The sequence below is a fragment of the Podarcis erhardii genome (genome assembly GCF_964252035.2).
Source record: "Podarcis erhardii genome assembly, chromosome: 3".
Taxonomy (NCBI): domain Eukaryota; kingdom Metazoa; phylum Chordata; class Lepidosauria; order Squamata; family Lacertidae; genus Podarcis; species Podarcis erhardii.
Window position 1 is genome coordinate 47,993,561 of NC_138507.1, and position 13,286 is coordinate 48,006,846.

A 13,286-nucleotide genomic window follows, 5' to 3' on the forward strand; every position below is an offset into this window, starting at 1 on the left:
TGGCTCCCACGGGATGCATGGCCAATCACAAAATGTATTGTACACTGTATGTGAATTGGACCCTTCAGCCCACCTGCACATGGTGGGAATAATACTGTACTGGCCTAGGTTACAGGGCTGTTGTAAAGATTATGATGATGTTGAAAGTACGTGAAGCAGTATGAGCACTGAAATGTGCTATGAATAGAAATGCTAGGTATCAGTGTGTGCTATCTTATGTACACCCATGCATAAATAATATCCAACACCTGCACAATTCATGCAACTGATGATGGCTTATAGAAGGCTTATGCAATAATAATTGTATTTGCTTTTATGGTGCAACAGGATCCCTGGGATGTTTTAATTTCACAAGTATCCTCCTGACAATTTCCCTCCTCCTCTTTTACACAATTGCCAAACTTAATTGTCAACATTTTTGTGCTGTTGTGCTGACGAGCAGTTTTTTCACACCTTGGAATTGGAAGAATATGCTTGCATCTAATGTTCTCAAAATTCCTGACACCCCAGGCACTGTCTCTCTCTGAGCTTGTGCAAAATGTCTCCTTCCTGCTCCAATCAGAGGATCTCTAAAATGGTTCTTCTTCAGTCCATTTACGCACCCAGTGAATTCCCCATCCATGTTCTGCTCCAAATTAATTCTCCTTCATTTACACCACATTCATCATTATACTCCATACTACCTTTACATAAATACCTCTTAAACTGATTTAATTTCCCAAATTAATATCCTATCAATCAAACAAACAAACAAACAAACGGTCTGTGGACCTTTTAAATAAATACTTCTGCTTAGTCTCTTTAAAACCCAAACCTCGGCAAGCAGCATAAGTTCCATTGCTTACAACAACATTTCTAGCACTCAAAGCTTACAATCACAAGTGCCCTTATTAAAGAACAAACCTCATTTAACTCAGGGACTTGCTCCCAAGCAAGCATGCTTTGGCTTTGGAGGTCAAACACCCTTCCTAAAAATAATCACGTCCAGTAACAATGTCGCATTAAACCACTGATGACAGTTATAGTTAACACTGCTTTAGTTAAAATTTTAAAGACATTACCATCTAAGGACACACTCTGTAATTTTTAGAATGCTCAAGGGAAGATGTGACATTTAGCTAAACGGCTAAGAGATACAAGGTCATTTTCATAATACAAAATGGGAACTGTTAAGTGACAATTTATTCTTAAGAATTTGACCATACTGAATATGTGATCTGAATCGTTTGTTGCTATTTGCCAACTGAATATGATTTCTAGAGTACCATGTGTAACACACCACAAGCCACCTAAGAACAACAAAAAACCTAGCTAACTAGTAATTGAAGTCTAACCCTTCGTGCACCACTATTAAGAATAGGGTGCTCAGAACATTTCACTCAATGAAATGTGAAGACGGGTTGGGGAGAATTCAACCACTCAATTTTAACATCAGAGGTAAATCATCAGTTTTGAAGCAAACAACCCGCCCCCGCCTAAATTAAGAGGGCAGCAAGTTTTACCAACTCAGGAGACTCCCTAGGCACAGAAAAGTGTGTAACTTTGGAAATTTAAATAAAAGGGAAAATTTAAGCACTCCAAAAGCAGCTCTGCAAGGAGCTTCCAGGGACTTATGGAATGTTGATGGCGTTGGAATATATATAAATGAGAAATTCTGGAATAACTCTCCCAGCCATCTGCAGTGCAGGGCATTCCAGCTTCCCATTGAGTGAACTTCCATAGTTGCTGCTACCTTTTGGTTTTGGTAGGTGGAGCACACAGCTGCTAAATCACAGCTATGGTATGCTGGCCTGCTTCATTTGTTACAGGAAGATTTCATCCTGTCCCAGTGAAGGGGGAATCTAAAGGAAGCAGAAGTTGAGGACACTGTGCAAGTTTAGCCTATCCTTGAGATCTGTTGTGAGATAGAATGCCAGGATGTCAAGTTGAAGAAAAAAAGCAAACAAATAAAATGGAAGGGTGGTAAAAAGAAATTGGGAGGGAGGGGAGAGAAGAGAAGAGAAAAACCAGAAATCCCCCTAATTCAATTAACAGAAAATGTATACCTCTCTTTCATCCATATTCAGCCACTGTTTTGGATCATCCTCAGTTGCCAAAAAAGCAATCAACTCCAAAGCAGTAAGTCTAGTCTGACGTCTGGATGATACAAATATAAGAACTGGTTTGGCTGGAGAATGACTCCTGATAGCTGTGGAAAACCAGAAATTCAGAACAATGCAATGTATTTCCTTCAATCAGCAATCCTTGCACAATCCCTTTACATCAGCCATGGATTCATTTGAATGGAAACTGCCTGTGACTTAAATTGGTATTTTTATTATTGTTTTGTTGTGCTTTTGCACTTCGAATACCAAAACAGATAAGCCAAACAATCCAGTTTTATTTTTTAAGTATTTTCTTGCTGAGCATGAAAAGTTTCAGCTGGCAACAAAATTTTATGGGCTGTGAAATGGAGATTATAAAGGAAAATGTTGACACATTCACAACCATATTATATCAAACAAGTGTAAAGAAAACCTCTCTATAAATCAAATTTCTATAGCAATTTGATCAATCAGCCAAAGTTTTAAGAGCACCAAGCTACTGTTTCAGATACTATCAATATGTACCACATACTTGTTTAAATGCTAAAGGCTTTGCTGAATATAAAATGATTTTATCCCTTCATGCAGTCTTCTGAAGTTCCACTTAATTTTAGGATAAATCATGGCAAAACATTTCTGCAAATGGAAACCAATGCATGTACACATAAGTATGATAGGAGACAATGTAAATATTGTGTCTTCATATAGAAATCAATATATCTATTGCCTAAAGAAAGCTTGACAGCTAATGAATTTTTGTTGCTTCTGGAACAGGTGTAGCTGAACAGCTCTGGACAGATTTATTGTTCATTAGTGTTTTTCTACAATACTCCTCCTTGAGGTGTAAATAATCTGAACTGCCAAGATTGGTCTCCAGTCCCCAATCAATACTTAGTTTCTGTCATAAGGCTAATTAGATCAGCTAAAAAGTCACCTCACAACTGTCGCCTTACAATCAACAGCAGTTCACATCACAAAATTTATTTGGGGACTTCTTTTTAATTGATATAATAAATATTCCTTATGGAACGTACACAGAACATGTTTCAATAAAATATGAAGGTGGTTCTTAAATCTATCCCGCTTGCCAGTTTAAGAATAAAGAATTGAAAACAGAGACATATTTGGACACACTGAATATTCTGAAGTTTATGGTTATTGCCCTGAAATCAGAATTATGCAAGCTTAGCTTGACATGCAACTTCTGTTTGCAATTTTTTAATGCTTCCATGAGGAGCAAATCTCTTACTGAATTAATACCACAAAAGGTTTTATGTTGTAAATCTTAAAATATTAATAGAAAAATGTTTACACAGTGTCAAATGTGAACAGTAATTTCAATTATTCTGTTTGAAATACATTTAAGTTCCACTGACATGTGTGGTGCTAGCATCTTTAATGTACAAGGCCTGAAGCTGGGTAATGTTGCTGAAACAAACAAACAAACAAACAAACAAACAAACAAACAAACATTCTTCTTAAAGCAAACCAAGAAGATACACAACAACACATAACACAATTTGTCTAGCACAGACTTATAAAAATAAAGTTGTATCTTTGGTTGTATACCCTGAAATGCTGGCTTGTTCATGCTAGCCATACGAGGACAATAGTGCTGGCCTGGGAAGCCCTGAATGTGTACTTCCAATGGAACTGGGCGCACTGACGGCCTGAAGTTGAATAGCCCCATCTAAAGAGAAAACATATAAATGGTTCACTGTTCATGCCTCAGGTTGTTTTTATCCCCAAACCAACGCCAGAGTGCTCCTCCTCTCAAAAGCAACTGGCATTCATGTCTTTTGCATACCTGATTGATATTTAGCCAATCGGCAAGATCCCTGGCATTAGCTAATGCAGTCGACAAACCAACAACTCTGACAGGCTTTTCTGTGTGAGATGAGATGAAGTTAGTACGAGACACAATAACTTCCAGCACAGGGCCTCTCTCATCCCCTAGGAAAGGAGGAAAAGGAAAACAGACATCAATATTCTTTAAAGTTCAACTCGCAATGCCAGAGCACACTTCAATTCCAGCAATAATAATGGTGAAAACGATGCTCACCTAGCAGATGGATCTCATCTATGATGAGAATGGAAACTTTTTGAACATAGCTTCTGTTCTGCCAGCTTCTGCTGACCCCATCCCACTTCTCTGGTGTAGTAACAATGAGATCAGCTTGGGCAATTGACCTCATATCAGGAGTCACATCCCCTGTCAACTCCACAACCCTGTAAAGGGAGTCAAATGGTCATTGTGAAGCAATACAACACAGATTCATATCCGTTTTGGAGTAGACAGTAGGTCCAGAACATTAACCCTTAATATAAACATGCAGAAAACCCCCCAAACCCTTTGCTGTCTCTGACTAGGATGAATCAACAATAGGATCCAAAGGCTGACTTCCTAATCCATCACCCTAGCTGAAAATGGAAAGTAGTCAATCTCCATTCTAGTTGTAGCAGCTCCTTTTACAGACAAGATCAAAGCTGGAGTTGTCATGAAAGTGGTAGTCTAGAGGTCAGTAGGGAAAAACAATATTCATTTTAATACAGGACCCTACTTATCCATGCTGAAAAAGCAGCAGATCTTCTATCTACCCTAGTCATGATTTTTATAAAGTCATCCCTATTATAAAGTGATTTCAAGGTGTGGTGTGTGTAGATAATATCTGAACATTTATCACATACAGTGGTGCCTCACAAGACCAAAAGAATCCGTTCCGCGAGTCTCTTCGTCTAGCGGTTTTTTCGTCTTGCGAAGCAAGCCCATTGACGCCTTAGCGGATTAGCACTATTAGCGGTTTAGCGGCTTTTAGCGGCTTATCGGATAAGTGGATAAGCGGCTTAGAAAAAGGGAGGAAAAAGGAATAAAAACCCCGCAGGAACTTGCAAGACATTTTCGTCTTGCGAAGCAAGCCCATAGGAAATTCGTTTTGCGAAGCACCTCCAAAACGGAAAACTCTTTCGTCTAGCGAGTTTTCCGTCTTGCGAGGCATTCGTCTTGCGGGGCACCACTGTATACAGATTCTTAGCTAATGCTAGATCAATGTACAGCAAGTTTCTGCTGGGCTAAGATCTCTCTCTCTCTCCCTCTCTCTCTCTCTCTCTCTCTCTCTCTCCCTCCCTCTCTCTCTCTCTCTGTTTGATAGTGAGAGGATCCTGAGCCTGAAGAAATATTCTTCAGAAAAATACTTTTCTTCAGAAAAATACTCTTCAGGAAATTATTCTCTACAAGTTTTACAACTTTTACTGTCATGTACAAGTTATGCTGTCTTGTAAAGACAGCAGAATACTCAAAGGACAACAAGTTCTGAAAAACACAACTTTCTTTTTTTATGCTACCTGTTGACAATTCTTTTGACATGGAAGCTAACCTTTATCTGAATATGAGGTATTACAGGATTGTTGTTGCTTTTCTTTTCTTTCTTTCTTTTTTTACAAAAAAGTTTTATTTCTGACCATGTTAAAAAGCAAGCTTACTTTTTACCAAGCTTTTCTTCAATTCTAATTTTCCAGTCTTCAATTCTCTCTCGCACCAGTGCTTTCAGGGGAGCAATATACACTGCCTGCAAGACAAAGGCCAAAGGAAGCAAGAAAAAGTGTGAACACACAGACATATTGTAGGTTTTAAAACAATTAATAAGAGCATTTAAAACAACTACAGCATATTGCATTTACTTCCTTGCATTTCTCATTCATTGGAAAAAAAATTATTCATATTTAGTAGTGGTTTTTCCATTTCACAAGTGTGGTAAAACATTTTTTAATGAACACACTCAGATAAGAAAGAAGTGTTCTTACACAATAGCACTGTCCATTTGCATGGCAAGTTCTGAACTAATAAAAAGCAGAATAAAAAAGTGAACATTTCTCAGGAAAATAAATGTTTTTGCAAACCTTGGATGTAGGATAGTTGTTGAAAATTCTGAAGATAGCCAGTTCTGCTGCAACTGTCTTCCCAGAGCCTGTTGGAGCTCCAAGAAGAACATTACAATCTGTGTGATAAAGCGTATGGAATATCTGCGTCTGAATTGGGTTGAAATGAGTGAATTTATACAGGGCTTCATACTCGGGACGTCCCAAAGCTGTGATAGGTAAAGGCTGGAGATCCAGTAATTCTAAAAAATTGAGGAATTACGATTAGTATATATTTAAGCTTGCAACACGGAACATCACATCATTTATAATGTCAGCACCAAAAACCCTAGAAAACACATAATATATGAACCAGATTGTGAAGGATGCTGTCCACATTGTCTTTTCAAACCTATTGAAATCTAGATCAAAATCTGCCATATCAAAGTAGATGCAACCCATCATTTATAATTAAATCATGGAGAAAAACACTGTGGTTGAGGAAAAGGATACCCAAAGCCTTGAAAAAACAGGTGTCTGATTATACAGTAGCAGTTCTACTAAGAGAAAAGTCTTAAAATACAGCTGGGATGGGGGGGGGATTCAGAAGAAGAAAAAAGAAACAGTGATGTATAATTGGATTTAATAGTACAAAAGCACAGAACTCAGTACTTGCATGAATGGAAGGCAGCTCACATAACTTACTTCACTTCTCTTTCTCCTTACAATCCCATGCACCCCTCAAATCCCTCTCAATATAGGTTTTCTTTTTTGGCGGGAGCTGTGTTATTAGGGGCTACAATGGGGGAACTGACCAAAACTGAGTGGAGGGAACTTGCTCCAATGGGTTCCCCTACAATGTTCTCCCAATTTTTCCATGTCTTACTCATGACTCCACTGGAGGAGAGGCGATGTAGAAGCCCAAAACTCACTTAATGCTAAACCATAGTTAACTTCATGTCTGAACATGGCCGTTATGTCCTATGCCTAAAAATGATACAAATAGGACAATGGCAGATCTCCCACATTTGGACCTCTAAAAATCTATTCACATGTGCAGGTCTGAATTATGATAATCTCAAAGTTGTTCTACGTGGCAAGGCGTGTGGCAGAGGATTGATGTTTTGGTGTTACGAGGAAACTGCATTTCTTTACAACAAAGCAAAATAAACAGAAGTTTCTTAATATCTAGTGGGGAAAAACAACATTTCAAAAGAATGGGCCCACTCTATGGACAAGCAGAGGTGAAGCTGAGACCACAACGTTAGTCCAAGCAAAGGCAGTCTGTTAACCTTATTGCAGGCTTCCTCAACCTCGGCCCTCCAGATGTTTTTGGCCTACAATTCCCATGTTCCCTAGCTAGCAGGACCAGTGGTCAGGCATGATGGGAATTGTAGTCTCAAAACATCTGGAGGGCCGAGGTTGAGGAAGCCTGCTTTATTGCCATAGTAAAGAAATGACAAATCACCACAGAATATTTGATTGGTTGATCAGGATAGACCATATCCCAATTATATTTTAAAAATGCAACGAGAAATTCAAGAGAAAACAACAGGATTATATAGAACATTCTGGAAGTATCTGATTGCCAAACAATTATGAGCTGTGGAAAGCTGAAGCTCTGATATGTATATAACAAGACTGGATTGGACTTCTATTAAATTAGTCAGGACTTGCATCGATTCTGTTACACAGATGCTTTCTTTGAAGTTACGTTTGGCTCAAGATCTCAGTGCCTCTTTTAGGATGCTTCACAGTAAGGTATGGATGGAGAGCCATAAAATCTGCTGAAGCTGCAGGACTTAATATTCACAACATACTTTTCATAGATATTTCAGAACTCTTTCATCATTCCCTGCTAATGCTGTGATTTCTTGGGATCTGTCAGAGGGAGAAAAGGCCTTTTCTTGATCTTTGTCTAGCAGGACCTCTGTACACTTCATTGTTTCAGAGGAACCAGATGGGAATGGCAGTCAATTACCATAAATCCTGGAGGTCCCCTATCTGCTGATGTGTAAATATCTTTTTGTTTCTTCTGAATAGCACTCATTGATCAGTCAATTAGATAAATAGGGTACACATGTTTAGCCAGACAGCTTAGGTACAGCACAACAATGGCTAAACACATCCTATGCACGTATGAATTTATACATGCAAAAACAGGGAGCTGTCAGCTCCAGACATGTACATTCTGAATGCACTAAGTATACTGGATTTTAAACAGGGATGATGACAAAAGAAGTCTATACAATAATAGGCACACTGATGTTATATCTCTCTGGTAAACCTAGAAGCAGCAAACAAATGCATGTGCCACCTGTTTTTGATTTTGTGACTAATAAATGTGGGGAATGAATAAAATAATGTGAAAGTAGTGCCCTGTATTAGTTCCTAGATAAAACAAATAGTATAGTGAAGAAAAAAATTTATCCCTCTCTTTTAAGGACAAAATATATTTTTCCTGATGGCACAAAATACTGAAAATTCCACTGAGAGACAATTAGAGAAAAATGTTGTAAAGCATAAGTTAATTTGCTGCAGCTAAGAGAGAAGTTCCAAAGATTCATTGAAGATTAGCTAATAGATTTCACTGTTGCAAAGTATTGACAATCTAAACTAGCAACAAGTGAGAAAGGAAAAAACATAAACAATGATGCATATTATCATTTTAGGACGAACGATAGCCTTAGAAATCAAAATGACCTATGATTGTGCAGGAATGCTGCTCTCCTTTGTTACCTGTATGAGGTGGATGTCTTTCTGGTAGAATCAGATGTTGAAAATTGATGATACAGACAGCCTCAGCTCCTAACCATCTATCAGATACAGCCCGGATATAGTACTGGGATGGTAGTGGTTCAAAAATGGGAATTGTGAATACCAACAGCTGAGTCTCTTTTGCAATGACCTATGGTAAAAATAAATGTAAAAAATACACACATATACTACAATAATCACTCTCCAGATGGCAAAAATTATGTTGCTCTGTATTTTCATATAAATGCAAAAAATGAAATACACATAAGCAACCGAGCTTATTGCATCTGTTTATATTCATAAAACACACAGTAAAACAGAAGAGAAGCAATTCCTCTCTTTTGGTTCTTTGGGCTTTAGAGACAGATTCTGTACTAAATGGCTTAACACAATAGGATTGGGCTCCTGCTTATTAAGTGATTTCTTTTGATGGAACTGTAGCTAGTAATAATCTGTATTGACATCTGTAATAGAAGGTAGCGTCACATATTTGATTTTTCATCTGTAAGTAATTGTTCTTTCAGACACACCAGAAAGGCAAATCCTTTATTAGATTTTATTTTTAAAGTGATGCCAGTGAATGATCACACAGAAAGCCAATTTTAGCATGTGAATCTGAAAACAAAATTCAGACAGATACTGGATACCTAATAAAATTGTATTACAACATTTATATTAAACTGATGTTTATGGAAGTCTATCCCACCACTTTACGTGGTATGTGCTTTGAACTGCTGTGCTGGATACATTTACCTGCTTTTTCTGAATAATGAAATATTCTGAATGGTAAATATGATCATTGGTAGGGTCTTCCACCCAAATCCACCAGGGCTCTCCACCTGTTCCATGTACCTAGTTGACAAAGAAAATCCACACTCATTAAAAATATTCTAGCTCTGTTAAGACTTTCAATCTGCACATTAAAGTAAACTGGCAGGTGCATTATTTCGGCTGATGAAAAAAGTGTTGGTAAAATGTCTCAGAATACCACTGTGCCTAATATCAGCAAGGCATATTTCAACCTATTTAGTGTGGAAAGGAAAGACTCCTATCTCCTATGCATATCCCCATGCAAGAATGCGTGGGACCAACAGATTTTTTTCTTAGTAGGCTTCTTGCAAAAAGCTATGCTTTGCAGTTTCCCTGGATTCATGGGATTGCTTAAAATTTACCCATGTGGTTGGTAACATTCAGTGTGATGGATGCCAATTTAGAGGCATAGCTTCACAACCAATATGCTTCTGATCTTAGTGAAGCAAAATGCAAGATTCATATACCATACATCAATATCATCTGAAGTATAGGCAAGGAAAAGTTACTTTTAAAAAAATCATGCTCACTGGTTGTGTGTTGAGTTAAACCCAGAGGATTCCAAGTCACTTAGCAAATTCTCCAGGCTTTACGTTTTAGGCATCTTTACCTGATCGCTCCATTTGAAATCTGAAGTGATGTTCAACCTAACTCTCAGCACAGTGCGTGTAATTGGCTGGATGGTCGCTTCCATTGTAATGGAGGGAATTTGATGGACACACTGTTTGACCTTTAAGCCAATATTCACATGATGAAGCATGTGACCTGCAAAGTAAATATAAAACTTGAAACAAATCTGCATTTACCAGAAGTCTAAGGGAAGTGGTGCAGAAAGGAGGCAATCACACAACAACTTTAAAATTGGCCCAGAGAGAGAAATATTGCTTGGCCCAAGACCTTGTCCATGTCATCAGGTCGCATTTCAGCTACATGGGACTCAGTAGCAGGAGGATTAGTATGTTTCTAAGAACAAAGCAATGTGCAAGCAAGTCAATATAAATTTAGGTTGTGAGCCTTTATTACAGAGAAGTATTTTCAGTAGTCTAAAATTAATACCACAAAGGCCTCAGGATAAGGGTAGGATTGAAATGCAAGCAAAACAGTAAAGACAGAAATAGAGTTCAATCTAGTCAAGACACACTGACTTAGCTTTTTCCTGTATCTTACCGATTTCATCTTTCCTCATGTCCTTCAACTTATCAATTGTGAGATTCTTTTGCTCCAATTTGGAAAGGACTGACGGTGGCAGGACTGAGAATTGACGCAGAGGGCTGACCCAACCCCACAATCGCTTGTCAATTACTTTGCTAAGGTTTAGTAGCCGGTATGTCATCGCAGGCCAGCGTTTTCGAAGAGCCACTTCAAAAAGAGCTCGGACAATACGTGCTGCATTCTGTAGGGTACAAGCAGGTGATAAATTGTATTGTTATGTCTATTCCTTATCTATTACAATACACATATGTTTCAAACGGAACGGTGCAACTATGGATGACATTAATTGCTCATATTTATTTCGGCCCAAAACCCAGTGTAGACTACAATTTAAACTATTAAAACAAACAAATGGCACAAAATATTCTCATTCCAACTTCAGGAGCTGACAGCACTAACTTCCAGGCCTGGCCACTTAATTCTGCCTTCCCTTGGGGGCACAGAGAACTTTCTGAAGGGATGATGCCCCAACATGGATGTTCAGAAAGGTCTTTCTCCATTGTAGTATCCATATTATGTAATTTTCTCTTGAAGCGGCAGCTGGCAGCTTCACTTTACAGTTTCCAACAACAAGCTGAAAGCGACTTAGTTTCATAAGTCATTTGCTGAGAAATTAATTTTTTAAAAAACTGCTGCTTTATCTTCTTATCTATGCTACCATATTGTATGTTATTTATTTGTTTCTTGTGGTTGAACATCACCTTGGATATGCAAATGCTTTGAATAGAAAAGCTTTTAGTCAACAAAGAGCACAAAGTTTGTGAAGAAAATACAGAAAGAATTTTCAGCCAAAGTTTTTTGAAACCCTAGAGGATAGGCTTTCTGAAAGCCATGATAATCTACCATGATAAGTCTTGCCTTACAATGACCAACCACAGAAGTGAGCACTGGGTATATTCTAAGTCTGACCCTTCTTTCTTGGGTGACAATGGTTAGGTCAACAGGTTTTCTAAAATAAGAGAACATTTCCATTGTCCTGTGCAATATTTCAGAGCTTCACGGCAGATGCACAGAGCTCCTCAACAAACAACGTAACTGTGAAAAGGATCCTCTGTGGGCAATAAGCTATATATATATATATATATATATGCATTACATATAGGTTGAGACACATACACACAAAACTATTAGTTTTTCAAATCCAAATCTCATGTCAAATGTGTATGGGCTTTAACACATGGGGCCTCTAGTTTTCTGTGTTTCTGGGGTAAGTATTCATTGGATACATGCACACATTCATACCTGTGCAACATAAGCAGAATCAGAAATAAGGGAAAAGCTGTCCATCTCTCCTCGGCTAACATATGTTTGCAGAAGGATATTTATTTTCCCGTAACTGTTCTCTACACCACCAGGAGCGGGAAGTTCACAGAAATCACCCAGCAAGGCTTCAAGCTCTTCTATTTCTTCTTCTCTCACCTGAAACACAAATTAATAGACTTTGAAAAGACTGGTGCAACTTGTTAAATCTTCCACATGAAAATTAAATGCCAATTATCTCTCAATAAATGTGTTTTTAAACAGTCTACAGTTTCTGAAAAACAAGTCTCCCAGCACTGTACTTAATAAAACTTAATTGAAACTATCTTAATAATGACACAATTGCATTTCATTATGTATCACCTTTTATTAAGGTTGCCATTGACACATAAAAATGTGATATGCCTCAAAAATTAAGTCTTCTGACCGTACCATCCTCAACCTGATGAGATTTCCCTTTTTATTTGACCAGAGTATGACCTCTGTCCTTCTGGATTAGGGCCAACCTGAATTAACATTAAATGCATTCATTAAAATCATATAGTTTGCATGTGGCATATTATGTTCTTAGCTCAAAACTCTGAAGTACTATGATTCATGGTATTAAGGTTTTCACTGTTAATAAGATTAAGTCTTAATGCAAGTAAAGAAATATTCATATCTACAGTCTGAATAATGCATAGTATTTCAAATTTTCACTCATACTTGCAAAACAGAGCATACATTTACATATTCTTTGATTTGCTGAAAGTCTATTAGTCTAAAACTTATTTAAAGAGGGTAAATGTTTGGCACCTGCAGGGAACCATACAGAGGCCGTTTCCCTTAAGCCCTGACCAGCTCATTCAACATGAAAGCAGAGCAGAAAAGTCACAAATGTCACTTGAACCATTTGCAGGATTTCTCAATCATCCCCCAATTATGTCACTTCAAGAAGACCCCACTCTGTTAACTACCAAACTACAGTTTGTTAACATCAAATCCTTTCCTTCACTGGCACAGCTTTTGAATGAATGAAGTGGCTGAGGTTTCAATAAACTTGAAGCGACACCTAAACTCTCATCACAACGTCAGTTTTGCCTTTCTTCCTAACATTTAGGAACATTTGCATCCAGATTCAAAGCAGACTTTGGGACATTGCAGTGATTTGATTTTTTAAAATTCTTAATTTTGCAAAAGAAAGTGACTATTCTCTAACGCAATGCTAGCCAGTAAAACTCCAACTCATCTTGAAAGGATTTATTTATAAAGTACACTCAACCTCTTCCCCGTTTCTTGAAGAGCTGCCAGAACAGAACACTCACAGCA

At 37.9% G+C, this 13,286-nt stretch overlaps 1 protein-coding gene across 1 annotated transcript in view; it reads right to left on the bottom strand.

Moving 5' to 3' along the window:
• Nucleotides 1-13,286, bottom strand: part of ASCC3 (activating signal cointegrator 1 complex subunit 3) — a 204,620-nt gene that overhangs the window by 64,929 nt on the left and 126,405 nt on the right. Inside the window, exons 20-30 of the mRNA XM_081856656.1 lie at nucleotides 11,961-12,137; nucleotides 10,674-10,899; nucleotides 10,117-10,271; nucleotides 9,450-9,548; nucleotides 8,679-8,847; nucleotides 5,982-6,202; nucleotides 5,565-5,650; nucleotides 4,147-4,313; nucleotides 3,892-4,037; nucleotides 3,654-3,774; nucleotides 2,046-2,188 (exon numbers count right to left, since the gene is read on the bottom strand). Of these exons, the coding sequence (XP_081712782.1) occupies nucleotides 2,046-2,188; nucleotides 3,654-3,774; nucleotides 3,892-4,037; nucleotides 4,147-4,313; nucleotides 5,565-5,650; nucleotides 5,982-6,202; nucleotides 8,679-8,847; nucleotides 9,450-9,548; nucleotides 10,117-10,271; nucleotides 10,674-10,899; nucleotides 11,961-12,137 (1,710 nt within the window). The remainder of the gene's footprint in view (nucleotides 1-2,045; nucleotides 2,189-3,653; nucleotides 3,775-3,891; nucleotides 4,038-4,146; nucleotides 4,314-5,564; nucleotides 5,651-5,981; nucleotides 6,203-8,678; nucleotides 8,848-9,449; nucleotides 9,549-10,116; nucleotides 10,272-10,673; nucleotides 10,900-11,960; nucleotides 12,138-13,286) is intronic.